General features: G+C 38.0%; 1 protein-coding gene across 3 annotated transcripts; it reads left to right on the top strand.

Annotated features, from left to right (window-relative positions):
• Positions 1-6,862: 6,862 nt before the first annotated feature.
• Positions 6,863-12,100, top strand: LOC112001181 (glycine-rich RNA-binding protein 4, mitochondrial). Of its 3 annotated transcripts, XR_010629393.1 has the most exons (6): positions 6,863-7,196; positions 7,315-7,383; positions 8,018-8,124; positions 8,230-8,351; positions 11,080-11,171; positions 11,328-11,573. XR_010629393.1 is itself a non-coding variant. In XM_065774578.1 (5 exons), the coding sequence occupies exons 1-4, from the start codon at positions 7,064-7,066 to the stop codon at positions 8,341-8,343; spliced, it is 423 nt and encodes a 140-aa protein (XP_065630650.1). In that variant the 5' UTR covers positions 6,863-7,063; the 3' UTR covers positions 8,344-8,351; positions 11,832-12,100. The 3 variants fall into 3 exon arrangements, 2 of the variants coding, with proteins under 2 accessions (XP_065630650.1, XP_065630643.1); XM_065774578.1 differs by lacking the exons at positions 11,080-11,171; positions 11,328-11,573 and adding an exon at positions 11,832-12,100; XM_065774571.1 differs by lacking the exon at positions 11,080-11,171.
• Positions 12,101-13,397: the final 1,297 nt, after the last annotated feature.

Here is a 13,397-nt window from a genome sequence, read left to right as displayed (position 1 = left end):
TCCTTCTCACCTTTCTCCCCACAATCTCTGCACTCACATTATGGATGACCTGACTGGCAAGTGGGCCCGCTTGTCGCTCAACACACAGGAGAGTCGAACGGTCCCACTAGCACTAACCATAAAAGACAATACCAGAGTTCTTATTGTAAAACTCTTCACCAAGTGCCGAGTCAACATTGAGGCGTTGACAAGAACACTTAAAAGCATGTGGCGTTCTATCCAGGCGTTCGAAATCCGTGACCTTGGATCCAACACGGTTCTACTTCTTTTCTCTGATGAGGCTGATATTCTCAAGATCCTGGCACAACAACCATGGTCGTTTGACAAGTATCTTATTGGCCTCTATAAGCCTATGAAGCATGAATCAGTGGAAGTCGCCACCTTTGACTACGCCACATTTTGGATCCAACTACACAACCTACCCATCACGCGCATGAACAAAACCAATGTTGAGGCCATTGGACGAACCTTGGTAGAGTAGAAAAAGTTGATACCTCTTCGAATGGTGAATGTCGCGGAAAATATATCAAAGTTCACGTCAAGCTTGATAACACCAGCTCCTCTCACATGGTCGATTTGTGGACATGAGAAACTCTGAACCTCTGTGGATTTCAATCCAATATGAAAAGATGCCAATTTTCTGCTACTGGTGTGGCTTATTAAACCACGACGAAAAGGATTGTAAAGCCTGGTTGGATAATGACGGCACTAAGCTGAATAAGGATGATCAGTATGTAAGGTCTTTGGTTACGGGCCAACACCACCAACATACAACAACCTCAGGTGGTGAACAGTAAAACCTCCCACACTCCACCGCCTCCTCCAAACCACCGCCCCACACCCTCACCACAACAAAACCGTCACCCCTGTTAACCATAACGGCCACCCCATCGCAGCAAATACCATCATCAATACCACTCGAGAATCACGCTATACCCAAAAATCGATGCCTACAAAAAGGAAATATTAGCTGACCCTGATCTTTTCCTTTCACACATATAGACATTGACCACACATTAAATTCCTCTCCAAACCCAAACTCCATGACACCAACAACACAGCTGTCTCAAGACCCTAAACCCGAGACTCATGCCCTTTCAAATGCTCCCAAGTCAACTGTACCAACAAGGAAAGCTCCACTTTGAGGAAACTTTCACCAGTACGGCCAACACACAATCATTGCGCTGAAATCCCCTAACTCACAACACGATGCCAACACCTCCACTCACCTCAGCACCGTACAAACTGTGGGTCCAAAAATTGCAACTTGGCGTAGGATTGGGCCTCCTACCCCCCCGTGCAATGGAAACCTCAAACGAGCCCATACTGGGCCAAAACGTAAAAGTCAAGTTCTTGATACTCAGAGCACCATTTTCATTCTGAAAAAACACAGGACATTAGAGGAAGAAGCAAAAGCTTTGGGGAAACTCATGGCTGACAACCTGGGATCGATGGTGGCTACTAGGCAGTACCGCCAGGAATAATGAGTGTTTTAAGTTAGAACTGTCGTGGGCTTGGGAACCTCCGAACAGTTAAAGCTCTTAAGAGAGCAATGCAGCAAAAAGATCTCATTTATGTCTTTATGATGGAGACAAAGCTCACCACAGAACAACTATATGACATGAAAAACATAATTGGGTTTACAACCAAGGCCTTATTGTCTCAAGTGATGGTCTCAGTGGCGGTCTTGCTCTTTTATGGAAACCCGAAACTCAGGTACACGTCCAAAATTTCTCCCGTTGGTTTATTGATGCCTATATAGTTTGTGATAATACAAGTACAAAGTGGAGACTCATCGATTTTTATGGCCACCCCGAAACATGCAAACGTGAGGAAACGTAGACTTTGCTTGAATCTTTGAGGCATTCCACCAACCTCCCTTGGCTTTGTCGTGGTGGTTACAATGAAATTGTCAGTCGCACGGAAAATAGTGGAGGCTCCTTATGTCCTACTCGAAAGATGGATCGTTTTTGCTTTGTTATTCATACATGTGGCTTCACAAACTTGGGATTTGTAGGCTCTCCATACACCTGGTCTTGGAACCACACTGTTGAAGGCTGAATCCACATCTGCCTTGACCAAGCACTAGCCACAACTTCATGGAAAGCTCTCTTCCAAGATGCCATCGTCCACCACATCTCCATGTCCACCAATGATCACTCCATGCTGGCAATACACTTGCAACCCCATAGACACCATCCACGACATCGAACCCAACATCCATTCCACTTCGAAGCAATATGGCTAAGAGATCCTCGGTGTGTTGAAGTCATCCAGAAAGCTTGGAGTAAGGGTTTATACAAAACTGTAAGTGTACCTATCACCAACTGCCTTGACAATTGCAGAGCACATTTAGCACATTAGGATAAAACATAATTTGGCCATGTGGGAAGGTAGATCACTCGTTTGGAAAAGGAACTACAAGTCCTTGAACACAACCCGCAGCACAACTTTGAGCAAATATAAAGTGTCTGTAAATCACTCAACTCTTGGCTGGATGCTGAGAATACTATGTGGCACCAGTGGACAAAACACATGCGGATCACTGATGGAGACCGCAACACATCTTTTTTCCACCAGAAAGCCTCAAACCGCAAGCAGAGAAATACCATCCACGGCCTCACTGATGATACTGGTGTGTGGCAAGAAGATGACCAAATTATGGAGAATATAATATTAGATTATTTTTCTAATATATTCAAAACAAACGGGCCACTTACACATCTACAGTTATTGATGCTATTCAGCCAGTGGTCACTGACTCCATGAATAGATTTTTATGTCAACCTTTCCAAGCAGATGAGGTCCACAAAGCACTCAACCAGATGCATTCAAACAAATCACCGGGTCCTGACGATATGCCACCACTTTTTTATCAGCACTTTTGGTCCCTATCTAGTGAGTGTGTTACAAAAGCTGTACTTGACATTCTCAATTTGGGCATCATTCCCCCACAGTTTAATGAAACTCTTATTATCTTGATTCCAAAAATAAAAAATCCAACCAAGATAACATAGTACAGGCCAATTAGCTTAAGCAATGTCATCTCCAAACTAGCCTTTAAGGTCATTGCTAATAGACTAAAACGTTTCCTCCCAAAAATTATCAGTGAACATCAAAGTGTCTTTATGTCTGAATGCCTTATTACTGATAATATTCTTGTTGCTTTTGAGACCATGCATTATTTAAATCAAAAGAGGACTAGTAAAAATGGGGATATGGCCTTGAAACTTGATATGAGTAAAGCTTTTGACAGAGTAGAATGAGGCTTCCTAAGAGATGTAATGATAAAAATGGGTTTTGATGGTAAATGGGTAAACCTTATGATGCAATGTGTTACTTCTGTTACTTACTCAATCAGGTTGAATGGCAGACCTTGTGGACACATTGTCCCATTTAGGGGCTTGAGACAAGGAGACCCCATCTCCCCTTTCCTTTTCTTATTTTTTGCAGAAGGACTCTCATCTCTACTCCAACAAGCCACTTTAACCGGTACACTTCATGGAGTAGCAACCTGCCCACAAGGTCCACGGATTTCACATCTCTTTTTTGCAAATGACAGCATTATTTTTTGCCAAGCCACAAGGGAAGAATGCACCCATCTTGAGCAAGTCTTGGACACGTATGAACATGCATCTGGTCAAAAAATAAACCGGGACAAAACTGCCTTATTCTTCAGTCACGACACCACACCATACATTAAGGAAGACATAAAGCAACGTTTTGGAGCCGAGGTTATAAAACAACATGAGACATACCTGAGACTACCTTCCTTGGTGGGTAGATCAAAGAAGAACACCTTCTGGGCACTAAAAGAGAGACTTGATAACAAGTTGTTTGGTTGGAAAGAGAAAATGCTCTCACAAGCAGGGAAGAAATGCTCATTAAAGCGGTGGCCCAAGCAATCCCAGCCTACACTATGAGTGTCTTCAAGCTTCCGGATACGCTTTGTGATGAAATGACTAACATGATTTGTGCTTTTTGGTGGGGACAATCCAACGGAAAAAATAAAATGGCCTAGCTATCTTGGGACAAAGTCTATACTCCTAAGGAAATGGGTGGTTTAGGCTTTCGCAATCTCAAATCTTTCAACTTGGCAATCGTCACCAAACAAGGATGGCGACTACAAACCAGCACCCACTCTCTGGTGTCCCATGTTCTAAAAGCCCGATACTTTCCATAAACTAATTTTCTACAAGCTGAGTTAGGCTCCAAGGGATCCTTTGCATGGTGAAGCCTTATCGCAGCACAGTGTGTGGTTAGAGAAGGTTGCAGATGGCAGATAGGTAATGGTGACTCTACCCGGATTTGGCATGACAGGTGGCTCCCACGACCATCCTCTTTTTGTCCCCACAACACCACCAAATACCTTGCCTGGAGATGCAAGGGTCAGTTCACTGTTGAATGAACTTACAGGCGAATGGCGCAGTGACTTGGTCAAGCAGATTTTCATGTAAGATGACTCCAATGTGATCCTCAGCATGCCATGCAGCCATATTCAAGCTACTAACCATCTGGTATGGGCCTACACTCCAAGAGGCACCTTCACGATTCGTAGTGCCTATAAGATTGCCCTTTCATTATCAAATCATACCCATGCAGTAAGAGCTTCCAATGATGAGTCTCAACACTTGTTTTGGCGCATACTATGGAGTCTCAACGTCCTACCAAAACTCAAAATATTTGCATGGAGAGCTTGTTGCAATATTCTCCCTACCAAAGTCAATCTCTGTCATTGTGGGGTTATAGAGGAAGCCACATGCGAAGCTTGCCACCTTGGGGAGGAAACTAGTGGACACATGTTTTGGGAGTGCACCAAAGCTCGTGACACATGGACAGCTACTGGTCTGCCACTAGACACTAGAGGCGTGCACTACAGGGAATACATGGACCTTCTATGGCACCTTATCTTCATTCAACACGCAAGTAAGGACATGCTTGAGTTGATAATCACTATTTCATGGTGCATGTGGTATAATAGAAACAAAACTCGACTTGGCTCTCCTCGGTAGTCCAACCATGACATCATAATGAAAGCCCGATCCATGCTACATGATTTCCACCTTGCACAATTTTGATACTCTAATCCTAGTTCTGCAGTAGAAGTTAGGTGGACCCCTCCTATGTTCCCATGCTATAAAGTTAACATGGATGCTGCGGTCTTCAAGAGCACAAAGTCAGTCGGCATTGGGGTTATTGTACAGGACCATGTGGCTAACGTGCTTGCTGCTTTGAGCACACAACTTCAGCTGCCTCTTGGGCCAATTGAAGCTGAGGCCTAAGCAATGGATGTAGCCATCACTTTTGCAAAGGACATTGGCCTACAAGATGTCACTTTTGAGTCAAATAGTTCAGTACTTATTGGAGCTCTCTTGGACAAGTCAAAAGTACCCATTAGAGCATTCACATCAAATCATCTACAATCTTCTAAAATACATCTACAGTGCAAATTTTACACATTTTGAGCAAAAAACCACCCACATCAGTGGGTGTAAAAATGTGTAAAACCATGTATAAATTTCCATGAGCTACAGTACCCGTGTATATTTACACGGGTACTGTAGATCGTGTATATATTATTTTACTAATTTTCGTTCGCACCAATTTTTTTCTCTCTTCTCTGTGCACAACGACCTTAGCTCCTCATTTTCTTTTCCTCAGATGCACACAAACACACCCACACACAAACACATATCAACACAGAAACACACTTACACACAAACAAACCCACAAGACAAACCAAAAGAGAGATAGATCGGTCCTTGGTTCGTGGGTCGCTGGAGCTTGGTTCTGGGTCACTGGAGCTTGGTTCGTGGATCGGTCGGTGAAGACACGATCTGGGTCGTCGGGGCTTGGTTTTAGGTTGCTGGAGCTTGGTTCTCGGTCGCCGGAGCTTGGTTCGTGAACCAGCCGGTGAAGAAAGGTTCTGGACTCGGTGAAGAACTGATCTGGGTTGGTAGTTTTTAAGAAAGAATGAGAGAGAGAGAGAGGTGATCTGAGAAGACAAAATGAGAAGAGAGAGAGACTGTTAAGAAAAAATGAGAGAGAGAGAGAGAGAGAGAGAGAGAGAGGTGATCTGTGAAGAGAGAGAGAGACTGTTAAGAAAAAATGAGGAGAGAGGTGATTTGTTAAGAGAGGGAGCGCGCGCGTATATGGTTGAGAGAAATAATAAAAATATTGAGAATGGTGAATATTTTATTGAAATATCTTGTATAATAGACAAATTGATGTGGGTGTTTTGTAAAAATAAGTGTGTAAAATAGAAAAAGTAGGTTTTAGACTTGTAAAATGGAAAAAATTTTCCACGAACTGATGTGGATGCTCTTAGTATTGAAAATATCATCACATGTATCCATGCCAAGCTACAACACTTTAGGCAACACCAAATGTTGCACGTAAAGCGAGAAGGAAACACACCAGCTCACCACTTGGCTTGCCACGCCAACGGTCTTGATCACTTTGTAACTTGGATATAAGAAACTCCATCTTTTATTGAATTCGCAGTGATTCAAGATGCTTTGTTATTTTCTCATTATTAATAAAATTCACATATTTCTTATAAAAAAAAAAAAAAACTGATAAATGAACATTTCCATACTTCTACACTAGCTAGCCTAATAAAAAATTGGCCCAATCAAAAAAACATGAAACAAAGAATATAAATAAATAAATAAAAAATGAAAAAAGTTATGACACTTCTTAATGTAATCAACAAAGAAATTCAAGATTTAAATCTTTCCTTTCCATTGAACCATTGAATTTATAAAAAAGATGGTGGTTTTTGGATTCTTGTACATATTAAAAAAAAAAAATTTAAATTAAAGACTGGTTTTGAAGTTATGATAAGATTTATTACGGCAAACCTGTCGCCTTTACAGTTGCATAATTTGTCTTGAAAGAGTTGAGGTTAACCAACTCGTCATTCCTCGTAACATTTTCTGGTAACAAAACTCACCGAACCCAGCCTCAACCTGAACAAATCCCGATTGTGGACTGGCTCCATTCATTGTTTTGGTCTCAAAATCAAAATCATAAACAAAGCAAAGAAGGAAAACATTGAACAATGAAGAACGCTATGGGTATGGTGTTCCTTGCCAGAAGAATACTAACAAAGGCCAACTACCCAGCTTCAAAACTGCGATACTATTCTTCCCCACCCTCCTCTCCTCCCCCTAACAATAAGCTCTTTGTTGGAGGTCTCTCTCTCTCTCTCTTTACAAACACATACTACACTTGTAACTATAACTCAATGTCCTAGTGCTTTTTGTTATGCTTATATATATTTATAATGATGGTGCCTTTTGGGTTTATCAGGTTTATCATGGTCAGTGGACGAGAAGTCCCTGACTGACGCTTTTTCTTCCTTTGGAGATGTCACTGAAGGTAATGTGAAAACAATACTCAAGCGTATTCTCTTATGTTGTTCACAAGTTATTTGACAAAAAGTCTGACTGATCTCCACTGTCATTGGTTTTTGTTAAAGAATTAGTTTTTTGCTGTTAAATAATGGAAAATGTTCTTTAATTAAAGATGTATTAGCCAAATACATGTGTGTAAGAAGTAAAAACTGGAATTATTATAATTTACTAGCGTGCATACACTCTCATGTAGATATGGATGTTCTAGTAGTCACACAGTCAACTAATTAAGTTAGTCACTAACAAGATTATGTACTAGCACACGCTCGTTCAGACTTGGGTTTTCAAGTGCTTTCTTGATACGGGAAGGGAGCTTCAATGGACTCTTTATAGGCGGTGGGTTTTTTTAAAGCAAGTGAAATAGTTATGTCTTTGCTGGTGAATGTAGCATTTAGGAAATATCTATAGTAATCCGGTACTGAAAAACTCATAAAAGTATTAGTGATTTAACTATAGTAATCTAAAATAAAATTATATGGTTACTCCCACTATATATGGTGATGATATCAGAAGTGGTTTCCGATGTACCATATAAGTATTTTGAATTTTTTTTCTTAAGTAATATAGTGTGTAAATTATGTGACTGTTTTGAATTGTAGTGAATATACTTTATGATAAAGACACTGGAAGGTCTAGAGGCTTTGGGTTTGTTAATTTTTCAAAGGAAGATGATGCAAGATGTGCAAAGGATGCTATGGATGGGAAGGTTAGCTTGTGCTTATAAGAATCATAAACCTTAAATGAAATTCCCAAAGTATCTTCTATGTGAGTTATTGATTAATACTGCTGATTGTGGTGGATTTGGTTTCAGGCATTGTTAGGTCGACCACTACGAATAAGCTTTGCTCTTGAGAAGGTTCGTGGTGGTCCTGTTGTAGTTCCTCATCTTTCAAAAATTGGAGATATCGCAACTCGCAATACTTAAATGCCCTGGTAATTTATGTCAATATCTTTGGTGAAAAATGACAAATGAGAGCTGGAATATCCCTAATTTGTATATGATGCTTTTCATCCCTAAAGTAAAATGAATGGTGAATGTGAGAAGTCAACTATCAATCAGTTATATGCTAATGTATTGAATTCAGAGATAATTGAGATCGCTTTTTTAATTGGTTTAGATAGAAGATTTTGTAAACTGGAATTCTGCGGTCTGATGAACTGCATCAGAACCATGGGTTTCACTTCCAGCTGCCAAGTGACCCCCTCCCTCCAAAACCCTTCTCTCTGTGGCCATTCAGCCTTGGCTGCCTTGGTTCTCCCCATAGGATAAACTGCCTTCCTGTTTTGGTCACTAAAACCCAATCCCTCCCCCGGTAAAGATGTCAATACCATTTGGGCTGAAGGCCATTGGCACCATGTTTTTGTTTGGAGCAATTACAATATGCTCTGTGTTTCTTTAGCTATTACTGTGAAACTTCTTTGATCAGTGTAAATCAACGAGAAAACAATTGATCCATATTTAGGCATGTCTGTGTGTGTTATTCTGTGGATGTGGAAGTATATAAAATGATATTATGGTGTCACTCGATCTTTTTTCTCATTCTTCTCCACTTTTAACCTATTTGAAAATTTGTGCACACACATTTCAGCAACCCTTTTCAACTGTCATTTTGTATCTCCACCCCCCTTTTTTTGTTTTAGTTTTTCACTAGGAAACAATCAGGGGTGGAACTATGTTATGGCTTGGGGGTCATCCTCCCTCCCCCCCTCCCCTTAAAAAATGAAGAAGAGAGAGAGAGAGAGAGATAGGGTGAAATTTCTGGTTCTGCCCTTTAAACAATTTTCTGTTATCTACCACACCACAAATTTCTCTTCCTTGCTATAATAATAAATATGTTATTCTTGGATCCTTCCTGTATTATTTGTGTGCTTTCCTTGATATAAATTTAGAGACTAGTTTATCAAGTGAGACTTATTATGCCAAAGAAATTATTCTTAAGCAGGGCGTGAATTTTGTAAAAGTTCAACTTTTATTAGTCCTGGGTTCATCCACGCAAAGAACCCATAGCCTGGATAATGCTCTTCAGCCTTCTAGGTTCTAAAGTTTTAAAATTTCAAAAAATTTATGTTGACTTATCTCCTAGTTTCATGTTCTTTTCTTCTTGGAGCCCTATGAAATTATTATTTTTCAATACTACATTAAGCTTTCAATACTACATGGAGCCCTATGAAATTATTATTTTGTGCCGATTAAGAACATTAAGCTTCACAATACTACATTTTTTCCCTCTATGTTTCTCTTTATGGATTGTAAAAATTCTATAGAATAAATATGCTTTGATTGTCTACATTGTGTATCTGATCTTTTTATGACCATTTCCCTGTTGAAGTGCTTATTGAGCATGTTCCTGAAATTTTTTGCTGTGTTTTAAAATTTTGGAGAACGATTATAATACTGGAGGGCCAAAGTAGTAAGCAGTGTTGCAGATATAACTACTTTGAAGGGCTAGCAGGAAGTGAATAAGCCCCTGCCATATGTTGGAGGGAAATATACATAAAAAGGCATAAATTATACCCTATTTCATATTAGGGTATAAATTTTCAATTAAAGCCTTAAACTTATGAAACTGTTTCAATTTGAAGCCCCTATCTATCTCTTTTATTCATTTCCAGTATTCTAGGCAATAACAGAGTAGAGAAAAATGGAAAAGTTTTGATAAACTTAATGTTTCACCTAGGTAATCAGTTTCAATAATTTGGCAATCGTTGTCTCACTTTAAGTGAAGCTCTCTCTCTCTTCAATGGCATCCAAAGTGATTTATAAACAAGCCCCAGTTGAAATATAGAGTTTAATTAATGGTTTTCCATTTTTCTCTATTCCGTTAAAGCCCAAAATAAATGAATTGCATAGTGAAGATGGACTGAGGCTTCAAATTGAAACAATTGCATAAATTTGGGACTTTAATTGAAAAAATTAAAATCGTGGGACTTAATCTGAATCATAATATAATCGTTGAACCTTTTTATGTAATAAAAAGTTGCCTTTTGCTTGGTCTCCGTGTGTATTAGAGTATATGCACATTTGTATGGAGCATTATTGAGACTTGCTCAAGGCAATGATTTTATAATAACTAAAGGATATTAAAGGCTTTGTTGAGCTTTAGTCAAAGATGTAAGGAATTGAAACCTTACTCTTCCAATTCTAGTACTAATAGTGAGGTTCAAATACTATACTGAAGATGTTAATGTTAAAATAGGAGTAGAAAATGTTTGAGAGAAAATAGAATATTCACATCTTTAGTAACATATGATCATGCCTCTGAATTCAACTAAAGCTTAGATAGGCCTGCTTAAAGTACACTCATAAACGCACAAAGTTATAAGGTGGGAGTTGGATGTTGGCTTTGTAAGTGCCTAAACTACCTTGGGAGTTGAGCACTTCTTTTGGAGAAGACTTGGGGATTTCACGTATAAGGCCTTCATCTACTCCTCTCCTTCTCCTTAATTACTTACCAAAAGTACATACACAAACACATCTGCTGCCCCCAGCGCCCAGCCACACTTGGGAGGGAAAGGCAAATGCAATATTTTTTCTGGTGAACATATATAAAGTTTGTTTAGTTTAATGGGAGTTCTGAGAGTATGATTAGTATTTCTTTACTTGACTTTTCTGGAAGGTATTATAGTTTCATTTATGTGTCACTGATTCACTGGTTTTTAGGATGCTTGAACTTTATCAAGGAATTGAATCATTTAGAGAATACATCAACCATTGTTGTTGTTCCCTCTCAAGTAGTGTCATTTATAGAGGCAGTAAGGCTTATTCTTCTTCAGATTACTATTTTCATCAATAATCTTAGACTTACATAAAACATTTTTAGAGGTTAATAGTTTGATTTATTTAATTACTTTTTTCTGTAATTTCTATGCTTCTGTATCTAAGCTCATAGTCCCAATTTGCCTCCGCAGGTCTTTACAAGCTTCAAATCACTTCATCGCTTTAACCTTTTCCTTGGCCACTGCCATAACTGGTATTATTTGTGCATGTTTAACAATCTGGACTGTGTTACCTTTTATTGTATCCTACGCAAAAGCTACTAGATTGATCTGGTTGTATAATTTATGTTACGTTTTCTATATCTCAAATTGTCCTGATCTCGCTTATGAAAGTTTGTCGGAACATTTTATGCCATAAAATTAAAACACTGTTTTTAATCTCACGTTTCTAATATAAAATCAGTGCCTTCTCACTCCATGCTCATATGCGCATGCTATAGCCATCTGTGATTCTGATCACAATAGGCCACACGTAGTCCCAGTTGTGATTTGGTCCTCTCCCATTTAAATCCTCAATTTTTCTCTGGTTTTTAGCTAGATGTAAGAAACGGTATTTATGTGATTTTGTGTTGTGTACTTGGGTTTTTTGAGACCTTTGACTTGTGCCCAACCATTTAATGGAGTTCTATGGTGAAGGGTTTGGTGATTGGAGAGGTGAATGTGGATGTTGATTACGGACGGCAGACTCCATATGAAGCTTTATCACTCGTAAGTTGTAACCTTTTCTCTTTCAAGAGTGGGTGATTCAGCCCGAACTCCAATGATTGGTCCAAAACCATAAACACCGAACTTCCTCACAGTTTAGATAACTAGATATCACATTGTTTTGTACTGAGGCACTAATTATATTCTTGAACACTAGTGTTCATCAAAAAATTATTGAACACTAGTTTTGAAGCACGTGTAAATTACAATTAGAGAATATTAATAATAAATATTATTATAATTCTCTCACATTATTTTTTTAATTTTAATTAATTTCTTTATATCATTTAGAATGTGTACTAATAATTTATATACAGCGGTAGCTTGGTGTGCATGATGTGCATGTGAGAGATCAATATTTCAAAGATAGCTAGAAATCTACATTTCCTACAACATATAATAGTGAGCAAATACAAGACTTCTAAGCTTAATTGAATCTAAAGATGCTATAATTGATGCTTGAGTGGTGTCGATAAATGGAATATTTGAGCTTTGCCTAGTGGAGTATACTCAATTCTCTGAGTTTTTACTGATCTTTTTGTTGGTTTGCAAAAGTAAAGTCATATTAGATTCTAGAAAAACGATAAGTAGCAGGAATAAGATTATGAATGAAACATAAATAAATGTCAAGTAAATTGACCATAAATATATAAGTGCTTTAGTAAAAAGCATGTAATATTACATAGCATTATGAAAAATGAACTTCCAAAAATGAAATAGGACCTACAGAATTTAGATTGTATTTATTTTGAACTTATATCTTCAATCTCACCCTGAAACCAGATCAAATATTAAAATAAGATTAAATTTCAAAGACATAGAAGATTGATATGCATGATGAAATGAACAAATATACGCCATGCAAAATAGATTGAAAAAAAGTTATAAAGACTCTATCACATTCTAATTAAGTTTCTATCACCTTGTTTGTCCAAAGAAAAAAAAAGCTCCTATCACCACAGAACCATTCACAGATCAAAATCCACCAAAGAGCTTGAAGATTAACCATCCAAGGTAATTTTTAAGCATAGGATTTCATTGAATTTTGGGGTCTGTGGGGAAACAATGCACAAAAAGGGATAAAGGAAATGGACTGGTATCAATACCCAACAATAGAGTATAGAGAATGTTAAACCCTAAGAATAAATACCCAAATAGTAATGTTAGGGCATGTTTGGTAGACTGTAATAGGCGTTGTAATGTAATAGTTATTCCTATAGTTTAATTATTCTTGAGTTTGGTTATGTTTTTATTACAAGGAATAGTCATTCCTTATGAATAGCTATTCTTCAAAATGAGGAATAACTATTCCTCTTTAAAAGGTTGTATTAGTTATTCCTTACTAAGTGCATTAATTTCAAAACTTAATATATTTCTAAATAAACAAACCTTCCATATACATCTAATAATTATAAAAATAAAAAATCATAAAAAATAACATATATCTTTCTTAAATTTAAAAATAACAATTTTTAAGGAAATTTAATTATATGAATA

Source organism: Quercus suber, unplaced genomic scaffold, assembly GCF_002906115.3.
Source record: "Quercus suber isolate HL8 unplaced genomic scaffold, Cork oak 2.0 scaffold_7, whole genome shotgun sequence".
Lineage (NCBI taxonomy): Eukaryota > Viridiplantae > Streptophyta > Magnoliopsida > Fagales > Fagaceae > Quercus > Quercus suber.
The sequence above is the reverse complement of the archived record's forward strand: the minus strand, read 5'-3'. Positions and strand labels throughout refer to the sequence as shown.

What these genes read in the sequence shown, in the direction of transcription:
- LOC112001181 (XM_065774578.1), top strand. Translation starts at nt 7,064, where the DNA reads ATGAAGAACGCTATGGGTATGGTGTTCCTTGCCAGAAGAATACTAACA. An exon ending in CAATAAGCTCTTTGTTGGAG is followed by an intron (nt 7,197 to 7,314) that starts GTCTCTCTCTCT and finishes TGGGTTTATCAG; the next exon opens with GTTTATCATGGTCAGTGGAC. An exon ending in AGGATGCTATGGATGGGAAG is followed by an intron (nt 8,125 to 8,229) that starts GTTAGCTTGTGC and finishes ATTTGGTTTCAG; the next exon opens with GCATTGTTAGGTCGACCACT.